Here is a 15,674-nt window from a genome sequence, read left to right as displayed (position 1 = left end):
CATCCTCTGCGTCCTCATGCCTGTTCGCCTCACCAGGCCCTTGGGAAGGTGGTAGTGGTGCTGAAGCTGAGGCAGTAGCAGCAGAAGCAACTTGGGATTCCATCTGGAAGGGTATGAAGAACTAGGAACCAAGAACAGCAACCTGCACCAATTGTCCTGTTGTAAATGCTCCGTCTTGGAAATCCACAAGCAGAATGAGGAGCAGCTCTGGGGTGTGGCCTTTTATAGGGGTGCTGGTGCGCACTTCGCGGACAGCACGGCTGTCCGCGAACACTTCGAACATCAAAGAGGGCTCAAAAAGTTTCAAAAAAGTACGCAGATAGCCAGGGACATGGTCTGGGATATGTGCAAGGGTGAAGTTTCACAGGAAAATACCTTGGATTGCTTAAAAATAAAAAAACGCACTTGGTGTCCGGACTGTGTTCGCGAACAAGGACCCACAATTAGCGTGGGTGCGGTCACACGATGACGTCGTGGACAAGTTTGCGAATGGTACGGGAGTCTGTAGGATAACAAAAGCGCGGGGTCGGGTGTACACATGCGTGCGTTCTACGGACAGTGTTCGTGTCCCCGAATTAAAAGTGCGATACACGTGCAGCGGACAGTTACGGACAGGCGCAATGTTTGTATGACCCAAGGGTGTGATATGCATTCCTGCGGGTGTTCTACAGACAGTGTTCAGGTCCCCGAACTAATTAAATCAACTTTGCGGACAGGCTATGTGTTCTACGGACATTCATTCTGATTGCGAACAATGCAAACAGGGGGAGGGGGGTGTTCTTCAGACACCTTATGTTGAATAAGAGCGGACATGCGGACAGATTGTGTCCTGCAGACACCTCCATTTTGTTTGCAGACATCACAGACACCTGCACTGTCCATGGACAACCTAACAGCCATTAAAAAAAAGGAGGAATATAATAACAGCATACATAATATATTATATAAAAATATAGAAATTATGAAAGGGGAAGAAGAAATTGATACAAATACAGGGGAACTAGGGGTTTCTACATGTTGGATGTTAGGGGAGGAAGGGATTGAAGTCTTTGTGATGGGGATTTTTTGGGGATGGTCGGCTGGGACATGGAGAAGGGGTACAGGTACATGTGGGACAGTGATATTTTTTCCATGATATGGTTCTCTACAAAGTTTTTCAAAATAATGAAATTGCTCATTGATCAATTGTTTGCTCTAAACGTTGCAGATGATTTTACAAAGTGTCTGTTTCAGTATTATTATCTGTATGTTCTGTTAAAAAATGTGTCAAGTACACAAATAATATTCATTAATTGGCTTATTTAGAAAAGTGTAGTGTCTACCATTAGTATTACTATTATCACTCATTTCGTCCCGATGAAAATTGTATTCTAGCCATTCCAAAGTACTAGACATTTCAAGAAAATTTCAGTGTATCCTACTACAGAAACTTTAGAAATGGAGGAATTAATGTAGTGTACTTACCAGTTTGTTTTTTTAGTTTTCCTGTTGCTGCTATGTAGGTGTTTTATTTGTTGTGCAGTTTCTGTATAAAGCATCAGTGAAGTAATTCAGTTGGAAGCATGTTATTTTATTTTGGTTTGTTCCATTATGGTTCATATGCAATTGGACTGTTGGTGTCTTGCACATACAGTTGTCATTTATTTATATGCTGCTCTTTGAACATGTTCAGTGTGTTTATTCCGTGATACAACAATGTAAGATACCCCTGAATTTTTGGATAGTGTTGATGTTGACAGTCCGTCCGCGGACATGCGCACGGTCCGTGGACATCAGAAACACTAGGTAGGACAGGGGGTTCAATCGTATTTGTATATAAACTAAGGGAATCCTACTAAAAACCTATCAAATTCATGATATCTATAATCAGTGAAAAAATCTTTAAGAGGATGTTATGGTTAGGTTGCGCTACAAAAAATATGAAATCCAGTGGAAAACGGTAAACAGGCGTTATGGTTTTAAGTAAAACCGAAAAACCCGAGAAATTCCCCAGTTATGGTAAGCTAAGCAACCATAACTCGCACCACCATGCACTGCTAAAACGAATACCCATGACAAAGATGACATTACATATGCATTTAGTTTTTATGCGCAGCCTCTACAAGGGATTTTTATAATATCGGCATAAAAAATTCAAAAAACATTGGAAGAATTATCATGTGCCAAATAGTTTCATTAGGTGATAGATTGCTATAAACATCATTGTGTTACTGACGTCTTTCCAGTACATGAATGAACTTTTATAGAAAGGTCGGCACTCTCTGCAGCATGCGTCAGAGCTGCAATATTCAATACCTTATGTTGGATAGTAAAATGATGAATCCTTTCATTTCTGCATTTTGTGCACTGTGACACATACACCAAGTACCTAACAATGCCTTCTTTACTGCATAATGATAGTAGTACACAAAATATAAAAAGACCACAATGCATAGAAATATGAGTATATACAAGGAAAATGAGCAAAAAAACAGCAGCATTACCAGAAAGTGTTCATAACCTGCCTATTTAAGTTCATGCACAGACATTGCTCTATCTCAACGCTTCTTATTCCCTTATGTTTGTGTTGTCTAATGTGAGTGAATTCTAAGTTAAGTAGTGCAAGTACATAAAAGAAGCGTAAGGTATAGAAATATAGTATCTTTTGCATTTTTACTTCCTGGCTGTTACTGGAAAAACCACCTGGCCTAGATATGTTCGTGAACAACAAAGAAGGGGTAATAAGGTATGTAATGTTATCAGTGATGTCATGAATGACATTTGTCATGTCATGGGTATTAGTCTTACCAGTGCATGGTGGTTGCGCGAGTGATGGTTGCTTAGCTTACTATAACTGGTGAATTTCTAGGGTTTTTTCAGTTTTACTTAAAACCATAACATCCCTTTAACAAAGTTTTTCACTGATAGATATATATCAGTTATGTTCACCCTATTGCGCTATGTTTAAGTTGTAGCCATGGCAACTTTGTTTATGAACAGAAAATGGAATGAAACCACTTTGTAGGCCAGGTGGTCAAAAAAAGCTCTTGCAATAAAGCTGCAATATTCATCAGATTTGTTTTCCATTAGTTGGAAGATTTTGAAATCAGTACATGAGTGCTTTTGATAATCTGCCCAAATAGATATTTAATCATTGTTCTAGAAGGCAAAAAGCATTCTCGGCTGTGTAAGCTCATAAGCCAATGCATTTCGGGAAAAGATCTTCAGGGCTGAGCTCTTTGTGAAAACAGCACGTAAATTACAAATATGGTGTACATGTACATGATAAAATGCACAATATATAAACGACATTCAGATGTTCAATACAGAATATATATACTGCAATTTGGGCAATTGGAAGCAACAAAAAGTGAGAAAAGAAACGTGAACATTAAGGATTGGGTAGATTGTGTACATGATGGTAATGGTCCAAAGGGAAATTGTCAAAATACCTTAACTGATGAATCTGTGTATTAGTAAACGTAATGGTATGGGTAATGTGTTTTTTTACAATAAACAGTTACATTAGAGGATTGGGAAGCCCTTACCTGTGCTGCGTTGTGTGCGGTCCACAGCTAAATTCTATGAAGATCTGAATCTATGAGGAATTGAGCCTATTGTTAAAACTGGTCTCTACATTCCAGAACAGGCATTCCATGCATGCGCCCCCACGAATGCATGCCAACATAACAGCCCAGGTGTCAAGCCCGGATCCACCAATCCCAACCACAACCTGCCAATCCCCCAGCCATCATGCATGTGCCGCCAGCACAACCACCGGCACTTCCAGCAAGACTGCCAGGCCAATTGACTGCCATTCACCAACATCATTGTTCTGTCAACTCACTACACTTACTAACCTCATTAGACCTGGCCTCCCAGGAACTCCTACCCAGTACAGATCAATTCCTTATCCCTCTACCCCCCAGATTGGCTAATCAGCCCACCGCCGAGCAGGAACTGTGATCCACTCACCAGATGCTATAACTCCTCAACAGGACCACCAACCATTGCACATAAGCACCAGCCATAACCATGAACGCAGCATAGCCATTTCAGCTCTTCCCTACACCAACCTTGTCCACCTTGCTTTCTCCCCCCTCTGCCCTACGCCGCTCTTCTCTCCTTGGTACGCTGACATGGATTGTTTAAATGTAAAATGTATATTGTACATGTATATTTTGTTGCTTCCAAACGTCAACTTGCCCCGTCACCATCACCACACTTCACACACCACCAACTACTTGTGTTCTGCGTGACCTAAAATACTGTATGCAGTTTTACAATATGGATGATCTCCAAATGATGCGCAGATATGCCCCCACATTGTCACTTCACCCCATTACCCATTACAGCCTGGACAAAGACTACGGTCGAAACATGCGTTAGCTCCCCTTTCACATGCACCTAGCATCTTATGCTTGGTCCTTGGTTTTATTTGTGAAACATTAAAGCCTTCACCCACGACAACTAGTTAGGAGTTGCTCCATTATTTAAATAACCAAGACTCAATTAATCCATGGGTATAACCATTGGTTAAAACCATCCACCAGCACCTCTACTCAACAAGGTTTACCAACCAACCCTCTCTAAACTCGTTCATTGGGAATCTGAGTTTTGGTTCCTAGACAGACCATGTGTTAGGCTGCAGGTGTCATTACAGTTAACAAATCTGTCACCCACCAGTTAGCGCAGGGTCCCACTTGTTCTCCAAACTCCAACCAACCGTTTCTATTAGAAGTGTTGCATGTGGCGTGATATCACAATCTGATTTTCTCTCCTGAGCAAGGGTGTGTAAACTGGTACTCTGCAAGCTATGTAATACGCTGAGACTGAAAGTAGGGGTTATTCTGTTTCAGAAACAACTTTTATTAACTTTAATTCTCTGCTTATAGGGGGGTCTATGTCTTGAAATTACATCAGGGATTGCCGTTGGAGGTTTCAGGTAAGTCACTCAAAACCACGCTCTCAAGTTCTTAAAGGTTTCCTTACAGTCTCTGGTAGCACGAAAACTCCTTAGTCTTGTTTACTCTCTCTTTGGTAACTTTCTTTATGTTGACTATTTACTTCGTTCTCTTTAATCAACTCTTATTTTCAAGCAAATAAGTCTTTAGTTTGCTGTTTAATACTTTCTGTATGCCTTAAGTTTATTCTTGACTTGGCTCTTGACTCTTGCTTTGTCCTTTTAATTATTTGTACTTCCCTTCTCAGCCTTTGTTTGCACTCTCTCCAGCTCTCTCAGACACGTTCGTGGACTTTCAATTTCGGTTGCATTCTGGACTCTAAATCATCTTCCTGAGTATCATTGATCAGACCGTACATACAGTCAATGTTTCAGCGATCCTTGCTCTTCGTCGCAACCATTCTTCTTACCTCGACAGTTATGAAGCGTTTCTCACTCTGCTCAGCTGAGCCCTGCATCGGCTTCGCAGGTTTGAGCTCCGCCCCTCACTCCAGCCTCTCACTTAGGTCGGTGGCTTCGAAGGAACCCTGCCTCTCCTCTCAGCTGTTTTCTCCCTTTGACTCGGCGACTCCCGAGTAAACTCCGCCCCTCACCTCTTCCGTTTTGACAATCCGCCGATCAGACAATGCGGAAGACTCGGTACGACGTCGGCACAGCTGTAAATGGCTGAACTCTGCCTCTCCTTCACACGGCCATGACGGACCTCCGGTACTTCCACCTGTGCCGACGTCCCGGCACTCAGTCGGGAAACCGCTAATTCAAGCTCTTACAGCGGGAACATAACTTGGGAAAACAATGCAACTTTTCTCTCTTCTATATTCATATATATTTCTTTCCGTTTCAGTTCCGCTTCATCCGGAGCTTTTTTAGTATGCCCAAGCGTAACCGTCGCTTTCACTCTTCTGACCTTCCGTCTCCTAGCAACCGGGAACAACAAAGAGAAGTCAAAACACTGGAATCCCTGCCGGTGATTGGCTACACAACGGTCAATTACTCCCTCCACTAGACAGATGAAATTAACCCTTTGTTGCCCCACTTATCCTGTATCTTGGCATTGCCAGAGCCAGCCCCGACTGCAGTTCTGTTCACTTCACAGAGGCTCCATTACAGGGTGGTTAATCGTGCTGGATGTGTCGTGCTCTGGTTCTGTATGGGAGGTCTGGTGGTGACTAGTTGGTCTCTCAAGTTCTTCTTTGATATGCAAACAAGTGGTTCTTTGAAGAGATGTTTAACCCTGAGGTGGCAGGTAAGTGTCAATTTCTTTTGATAGATTTGATCCTGTTGCTCTGGATGGAGAATTCGGATACATACAATAATTGGTGTACTTGATATTTTTATCTGTGCAAGTAAATCGTTACGCTTGATGGTGGCTGCCTCAACCTCGTGTCTTTTATCCACTGGCAATACATTTCTTCCCATTTCATTTCTCTTGCGGGTGTAGTCTTCTGGATTACTTGCAATTTGTTTCACTCACTGCATTTGGCTATATGGCACGTTTTAACAAGACTTGGTTGGTGGAAGCCATCTATGCAGTAAATTGAATTGTTGCCATCAGTTTGTTTGCCGTAAATGTTAGTAGTGAACCCATTGTCTTCTGCCTTAATTGCAACATCTAGAAGTTTATTACTTCGTGTGATGTTTCATGGGTGAACGTATCCGAGGATCAATCGAATTGAGATATGCAAAAAAGTCGCTAACATTTTCTGTTCCTCTCCATAGCCTGAAGATGTCTTCAATTTACCTTATCCATATGATAGGAGTTTATTAATTTATATAGCGCCTATACACAATGTGTTTCAAAGCACTTTAGGCAAGGGTGGGAGCAAGGGAAAATACAATGACATTCTTACAGGCCATGACCAAAGGCGACATTACAGATAGTGCAAGAGCTAAGACACATAAGGAAGGGGGAGGGGGGAGGGGGGAAAGAATGGGAACAGACTGGTGACTACCGTACTAGGCCTGACGCCATTTCTGGTAAAGCCGAGGAATTATAAGAGGTGAGGGAGAAGGAAGGAGAGTAGCAAAACATGTAACTATCCTACTAGGCCTGACAACATTTCAGATAGTGTGGGAAGGGAAGGGAGGAGACAAACATTGTTGCTATCATACAAGGTCCAATGACAATACTGATAGAGTAGGTGCATAGAAAAAAGTAAAGTGGGGGAGGAGGAGAGAAAGATTGGAGAAGCAGGAGGGGAGGGCAAAAACAGTTGCAGAAGTCAATAACACAATGTTGCAAGAGAACAGCAATGCAGACTTGGATTCAAGATGCAGATGGGCACAACATGGCTCAGGGCCACCCTGAGCACGAGATGCAAAGTCCAGCATGAGAATTGAGAGGGGTGAGCACCATGAGTCAATGAGTCCAAGAAAGTCAAATGCAAACAATGACATCAGTGATGGTAGACCGAAATGTATGAGAGAAATTATAAAGAAATTTGCATATGTGGGGGCCATAGATGTTCCCGACACTGGAGATAATATTGGTCCTTAAATTGGAAGTGCTATGCTGATGACAGACTTATTTTTAGGCTCCCTTCCGCCACCTCTTATCTCCAACTGTCCACCATCCAGGAGTAGTGTGCCGGCAATGATCTCTGCCTTAATGCCAGCAAGACTGAGATTCTTCTCATCAGCACACCTGTTCCCACCTTTCCTACCGGCACACACCTGCTCCCTCCTTTCCTGTCACTAAGGCTGGCCTCTCTTGGCCCTCTTTCGGTTCCCAACTGTGAGGCTAAAAACCTTCAGGGTCATCTTCGACTCCACACTTTCCTCCTCTCCTCACATCTCCGATGTCTCTAAGAAGTCACACTACCAGCTGCACCTCAGGTATTCTTCTGTTCCTCTCCTTCCCCCAGAAGCTCAATATCTCCAGAGCTCTGGTTCTCTCTAGGCTGGACTACTGCAACAGCCTCTTTCTAAATCTGCCGGCCTCTACTCTCCGCCCTCTGCAACTCATCCAAAACAAAACTGCAAATCTTGTCCTTGGCCTCAAGTCCAGGGATCGGATCTCTCCAGGACTGAAATCATTGTCCCCAAGGCCTTCTGGGGCCTGGGACCTCAATACCTTCAACTCTCTTCCTAAATATCTTCCTTCTTGAGCTCTTCGCTCAGCCGCCTCCAACTCATTTAGGGTCAATCGCTTCTCCAAGCAGCGAGTTGGTGGTAGATCTTTCTTCTGCTGGTGCCTCCCTCTGGAACAGCCTCCCTGCCTCTCTGAAACTTGAGAACCATCTCCGGTTCAAGACCTTCCTCTTTGCTTCTGCTTTCTCACCTCCTCTCCGCTGATGATTTCCTGGCTGAATCTGTAATTGCACTGGTTACCTGGCTACGCTCTGATCTCAGGGCCCAGATCCCCTCCCCACCAGTTGAACACCTGCACTGCCCCCCTAGCAACCCTTGCACAGGACTGTTCTGTATCCCTACAGCCCCTACCAGCACTTCACACCTGATGCCTGCACTTACCCTTGCACTTGCCACCAGCTGGCCGCACTCATTTATTTTACTGTCATCCTATGTACTGCACTGACACCTCTCCCCCCGCACTTGCGTGATCTCAATGTCACCCGGCCTAGTAGGATCGTTCTGTCTTCCCCGTTTCCCCCCCTTGCCTCGTCGCGCCTTGAAACACTTGGGTATAGGCAGATTATAAATGCCATAGTAAGAATTCTCAGAAATGAATTGTAACAATGCCAGCCGATGCCTTCATTGAGTAGAATCCAATCAATGGCTTCCATGCCAAGGTCGTGGGGTATTGTTGTATATAGGCTCTTGATATCCACTGAACAGGATGTTGTCAGGATTACATATGGTGCCATTAAGGTGTTATAAGAAATGTGTGGTGTCTGCTTTGGTTTTGCACCAGGGGTTGCAGGAAATAGTCGATGTATTTGCCTAGAGACTGTAAAATCCTGTCCATGCCTGCCACCATGGGGTCTTCCTGGTGGTCTGGCGGGGTGTTTATGTATATTCGGGAGCATGTAAAAATTAGGGATCCTCGGATGTTCAGTGTGTAGAAACTTGCGCGTGTGGTGGTTGATCCAACCTAGCTCTTACGCTTCGGAGTAATTTATCTAAAGTTTTCATTATCGCAACAGTGGGATTGCAGTCCAATTTTGCGTACACGCTGGCATCACTTAGTTGTCTTCTGCATTCCATGTAATCTTTCATTCATTATTACGAGGGCTCCACCTTTATGAGCCAATCTAATCATTATGTTCTTGTTGGAGATTCCTAATAATTGTCACTTCATGTGGTTTAAGATTCTCATATTGTGGGCGTTTGAATGTGATGGCTTTGAGATCTTTTAACACTGGTTTGTGGAAAAGGTCTACGGATGGCACATGAATGGGTGGCATGAAGGTACTCTTGCTTTTGAATTCTTTCAATTCTGTTTCTTCTTCTCCTACATTAGATCTCATGGTGCACTCTTTCATTGGGGAAAATAATTGTTTAGTGTTTCATGACATATCGGAATAATTCAACTTTAGTCTCAAACATCAAACCTTTTTGTAGGGTGTATTTTCCCGAATCAGTGAGTGGTCAACTACTAAGTTCTCTTCTGTTGCCTGGTAATCCATTCTCATTTCCTATTCCCCTCCTTGTTTTTTGTCTTAGTCCTAAAAAAAGGTACTTTTGATGTGGAGGCGCTTGCTTCAGTTACTCTTTCTCCGGACGTGGGGTTAGTTGAACCTCTGCGTGGGTTAGCTATTCTCCAGTTTTGGATTCAGAGCTGGATGTGTTATTTGAATTATCTGGTCGTGGTTTTCTTTGGGGAGGTCTGGTATTTGTCCATCCACGTGTAGACTTCTTCATTCAAATAATCATACGTGTCACGCTTGAATTTCCTCACTTTCTTAGCTTCAGGCTCCATCTTGTAGCTCTCTTTCACATTAATGTCTGTTAGGATTAGGTCTCAGTGAATTCTCAATGTTTTTTCGAATTCTTGGATATCAGCAAGATCAAGTCTAATGAGCATTAAGGATAGCTTCCCATTTACGGACAAATTCTTTCCTCACTTTGCATAAGGTGGGTCGTAGTTCTATCCTAAGACCTCTGGGGATTCGCTGGTTTTTGTAGTATCTGCCAAGGGTTATTGCGTGCAATCTCCTTACAGATCAGGTCGCTTGATCCATCGAGAGATCTAGATTAGTTAAAATGGCTGAATTGAGTGTGCTACTGCTTGTAAGGCCTAAGACTATCTGCCCTCTTCAAGGGTGAAACCTAAGGTTTCAGCTCATTTGGTAGTCAATGATTCTATGTCCTCATAAGCTAAGAAAGTGAGGAAATTCAAGCACAACACGTATGATTTGAATTAAGAAGTGTACATGTGGATGGACAAATACGGACCTCTCCAAAAGAAAACCACGACAAGATAATTCAAGTAACACATCCAGCACTGAATCCAAAACTAGAAGACCAGCTAACCCATGCAGAGGTTCAACTAACCCCACACCCGTAGAAAGGAACAGAAGCAAGCACATCCACATCAAAAGCACCTTTTTTAGGACCAAGACATACGTTAAAGTCAGCACCCATGTCTTACAAATCTTAATGGCACAATATTTGATCCTGGCAACATGTTCAAAGTGGATGTCAAGAGACTATATACATCCATACCGCAACCTTGGCATGGAAGCCATTGAGTGGATGCTACTGAATGAAGGATATCAGAGCCCACAAAGTTCATCCTGGCGCTGTTACAATTTTTTGCTGAGAATTCTTACTTCCAATTTAAGGACCAGTATTATCTTCAAGTGTCAGGAACATCTATAGGCGCTATTACCTCCCCCACATATGCAAATCGCTTTATGTACAAGTATGAAACAGATTATGTACTCAAACGCGCCGTATGACAAATATCAGTCTATGGATAAGGTACATTGACGACATCGTCGGGATATGAGGAACAGAAGAAAATGTGAACGACTTTCTAGATGTTGCAATTAAGACAGAAGACAATGGGTTCACAAACATTCACTGCAAAGAAACTGATCACAATTTAATGCATAGACTTAGCTTCCACCAACCAAGTCTCATAAAAAAATTGCCATATAGCGAAATGCTGCAAGTGAAACAAATTGTGAGTAATCCAGAAAACTACACCAGCAAGATTAACGAAATGGGGAAGAAATGTATTGCCCGTGGATATAACACGAGGTTGAGGCAGCCACCATCAAGGCTGACAAAAACGATTTACTCACAGATAAAAGAATCATCAAGTACACCTCCATTAGTGTATGTATCCAAATCCTCTATCCAAAGCAACGGGATCAATTCTACCATCAAAAGAAATTGGAAGACACTCATCTGCGACCTCAGGGTTGAACATCTCTCCAAATAACCACCTCTGTTTGCATATCAAAGTAGAAAACTTCAGGGACCAACTAGTCATCACCAGACTTCCCATACAGAACCAGAGCACGACACATCAGTACATTTCCATGCCTTCACTGCACCAATTGCGGGTTCGTCACCAAAGGCAGCACAATTAACCATCCTCGCAAAGGCGAGAAAATCAAATTGCGAGATTACGCCACATGCTACACTTCTAATAAAATATACTCCATCAAATGACCATGTGGGCTATATTACATTGGACAATCTAAACGACCAGCTAAACTAAGATGGAATGAACTTCGATCATGCATTAGAAACCAGAATCCCAATTTGGCAGTAGCAAGACATTGATATGAAATGAAACATAACATCTCAGATACGATTTCAAATTGTTGAAACAGTGACTAAGCATAACCAACACGAAAACATTAGAAACTTCTTGGCGCATCGACACCCAATGGCATCAACGAAGAGATCAACTATATGTGCTTCATATGGCGATTTACATATATTTGCTCCCCAGTTACAGAAACTCTTCATCTCAGAGATTCATTGTATTGCATCTCAACCATTTGCTCACCAACTACAGAGACTACTCAACTCAGCGATGGACTTTTTTTGCATCGGTTGTGCACTATGTATTTTTTCAATTACTAAACTATGCGAGCTGGAGCAACTTTTGTGCCACAATATATGTACATCTACCGTGCGCTTGACTGCATATAACTATTTTCTCACAACTTTTTTTTCCTTTTACAAGACTCTTATACACGATTATCACATGCACTGTTTACCATCAAGTTTATTGCCCCACATGTGCTGATATAACATACTTGATTAATTTAGCATCACATGCAGGGTAGTGTTTAATCCTAAAAAAAAATAAATCTACTTTTTGAAATTTGCATGTGCCGTTATTAATTGGACTATGAAATGCATCAATGCATTGACAGATTATTATGTTACACACCCCCATGCCATTTCTCCATCATTTCTCCATCAGGCACTGCCACCATCCCAGCCTCTCTGCTCCCACAGAGTACTGGTAGCAAGGGGCTGATGACCATCATGCTACACTGTGCGTGACGTGGCAATGCCCCAGGTCTTCCACTCAACACTCCAAATTTAAAGGGTGTCCACACGAGAGGTCCCCTCTCCTGCGAACCGCCCAAAAGCCTTATAGGGCGAGTACTACTTCACGTACTGTGCTCGTTTGGAATGAGGAGACAAGTTTTATCATTAGACAATTCCTCAGATTCGGATCTCTGTAAAACTTAACTGTGTACCACAAACAAAGCAGCACAGGTAAGGGCCTGCCTTTCCCTTTAATATAACTGCTTATTCTAAAAAACACAACCCATCCCATTATGTTTACAGATGCATCAGCTAAGGTATTTTGACCATTTCCCATTAGACCATTACCAACATGTATGCAACTTAACCAATCATTAATGTTGTGCATGTTTCTTTACTTTTCTCACTTTGTCAATTCCAATTGCTCAAATTGTGATATATATATTTTGTATTGAACATCTGAATGTCGTATATATTGCGCATGCTATGATGTGCACCATATTTGTAATTGACGTGCAGTTATCACAAAGAGCTCAGCCCTGTACATGGAATCTTTTTCCAAAATGCATTGTTGGCTTAGGGGCCAACACTGCCGAGAATGCTTTTTGCCTTCTAGAACAAGGATTACATATCTATTTGGGCATTTTATCAAAAGCACTCATGTACTGGTTTCATAATCTTCCAACTAATGGAAAACCAATCTGACGAATATTGCAGCTTTATTGCAAGAGCATTCTGTGAGCACTGGGAACTGGTTTCAGTCTTTTTTTCATGTGTATTTCGAACCCTGTGTCACACGATCCTTAATACCAGGCATCTCCTTTAAGCAATCTATTCTTTACTGTATCTTTGAAATTTAGTTTCATATTTATATTTAGTTGTGCCCACCTACTTGGCATAAACGGGTTATGCCCCTCGATGACAGATCAGGCTTTCCTCCGGCTTGCCTCGACATTTCAGGTAGTGACTTTAAGTGCCTCTGCAGATCTTGGTTATTTCCAAAAATACCCATGACAAAGTTATAAGCCCAGTGTCTCTTGACTGAAATACATGGATATAAGTTCTCAAAACAATTGCCATAGCACGGCCTGTATGTACATGCATGGCTGCATCTGAAAAAATGTGAATTCAAGCACTAACTTGCTTCATCCTCAAAATTAAGGCTCGATAGAGGAAATTAAAGGCTTAAATATGTACTGGTAATCTTCATTACCCCGAGGCCCATCTTCCTAGTCCCAGTCCTTAAGATACCTCCCAAGACCCACTGTGGTTGTCAACTGAATTCGAAAAGGACTCCTCGGCAAATCAGTTGCTAGTGTACCTAGCTCTGGGGACGAACTTGCAGTAATCAAAGAAAAAATAAGGAACAAAAATGGGACAACCAGAATGTTCCATTATGGGGCGAGGGGGGCTTGTGAAGCATGTCACGGTTGTGTCCTGGTGGGCCTCAATGGTAGCCCAGACACCAGCCGCGAGCCACTTTGTTCCAAAGACCAGTTATGATTATATACACGTACAGTTGGTGTATTGATCGAGTTACAAGTCGAGGGTACACGTGGGTGGACGGAGTCCCTCACCTTTTTCAGAGGGTGGACGGGCCCCCTCCCCTCCGTATTTGAGAGCCATGTGTAAAGTGAAAAACATGGACCGTCTTTTTTACAACCTCGGGACTCGAACTTCGCAGGCCAGGCACTTAACCACATAACCTGACGAAATGCAGCACAAAACTAAAGGTGAAATGTCACATTTCGGGACTGCATGTTCCAGGGAAAACATTGGCATTTGGAATTTAAAACATTCACACCTTTTTAACATTTTCTAAACACTGTTCAAAGATATCCCCCCTTGGTTTTTTTGTGTGTTGATTTTATGAAAGTCAAAACATTCGTCCTGTGAAATTTGTATGGTTCTGCAAAGCCAATTGAATGAAATGTGCATATTTCACCTTGATATGCTAATTTCGGTTGACATCACATGCCATTGGTGTGGTATGTTAGTGAGTCCCCCCCCCCCACCTTTTTAATTAGGACTTGAGCCCTGGACGCCCACCTGCCTTCTTGCTCTCCAACTGACAAATTCAGAACACTCACAGGCAAACACTGAACATTCTCCTTAGCAGTCAACCACGCCATGCACCAACATTCCATTGCATTCCCAGGTGGCTAGCAGGACAGGACATTCATCCGATGCAGTCTAAGTTTATAGTTAAGTAACCAAGCTAGTGTATGCAACACCATAAAGAGTACTAGAGTGGGTTCTGCCAACTCTTACTTAAAATGGACAGTACGTGGATATATGGCAGGAACTCTTCGACGGTTCAACATAGCCACACCACTTTGCAACATCCACATCAAATAGTGAAATAGTGTATGGAACTTTTGTAATGGCCCACCGCTCCACCAAGTCATGCAAATATTTGGTATCCCATACATTATATATTACATAACACAGTATACTTTCACAGCTCCACTAGTACCCCCGCCACTCCCCCCCCCCCCATTAACAGGTCCATTAAGACGGCCAAAAACACTGCATCAATCGCAATAGCGCCCCCAAACCAGCCTTGAGCTAATTACACACTCCACCACACAAACCGTGCATTCTAAATGACAGGCATTGAAACGGTCCCCAAAATACAACATTCTCAACAGTGCGCCCCCCAAACAAGTGCATCACACGCCTCTGCCACAAACATCGCGAGACGAAGCGCCTACCTCCCACCCACAGCTTCCCTGAACATTTGCAATACAAAACTCTACACTATTCGGATGCCTCTGTGTTCGTGAGCTCCCCGCGCGCAGCTACGAGTAAGTTCGCTCACCTTGCTGAATAAAATCACGCATAAAAAACTCAATCTTGTCGCGTTTTTGCTCCTGTGCAATGTTACATTTGCCCGAGCTGCCCACCCCGGAACTGCCGCTAGCCTGATCTCGGCGTCCATTTGTTTTGCTATGCTTTGACGGCATTGTGGTCAAGACGGGAAGAAATTTCGACACAACTTCCTTTAGGCCTCTTATAAGCTTTGAAGTGGTCCTCGCCCCGCCCTAAACATCAGACTAGTCTCCTGTCGCTGTGGCCAGGTGGGTTAAATCAGTGCGGCATTCACAGACCTCTCCCCATGGCAGAAACTCGATCTCCTTTGCAAACTGAAAAATATGAATGTGTACGCCCCTTTAGAAATAATTGTCTTGTTTACCCAATTCATTTTATAAATCTTTATTCTTACTCAAATTGTAAATCTTTTTATTATACGGTAGGAGCCAAGTAAATAGGACTACACATATTCAATGTTTGGCAAGTTGCACTGCATGGA

General features: G+C 42.8%; 1 protein-coding gene across 1 annotated transcript in view; it reads right to left on the bottom strand.

Moving 5' to 3' along the window:
* Positions 1–15,366, bottom strand: part of LOC138454753 (borealin-2-like) — a 168,039-nt gene extending 152,673 nt beyond the window's left edge. Inside the window, exon 1 of the mRNA XM_069607064.1 lies at positions 15,183–15,366. Coding sequence (XP_069463165.1) covers positions 15,183–15,327 — 145 coding nt within the window. The 5' untranslated portion in view covers positions 15,328–15,366. The remainder of the gene's footprint in view (positions 1–15,182) is intronic.
* Between the last annotated feature and the right edge of the window lie 308 nt (positions 15,367–15,674).

Source organism: Ambystoma mexicanum, chromosome 1p, assembly GCF_040938575.1.
Source record: "Ambystoma mexicanum isolate Mex_15411 chromosome 1p, UKY_AmexF1_1, whole genome shotgun sequence".
Classification (NCBI taxonomy): domain Eukaryota; kingdom Metazoa; phylum Chordata; class Amphibia; order Caudata; family Ambystomatidae; genus Ambystoma; species Ambystoma mexicanum.
The sequence above is the reverse complement of the archived record's forward strand: the minus strand, read 5'-3'. Positions and strand labels throughout refer to the sequence as shown.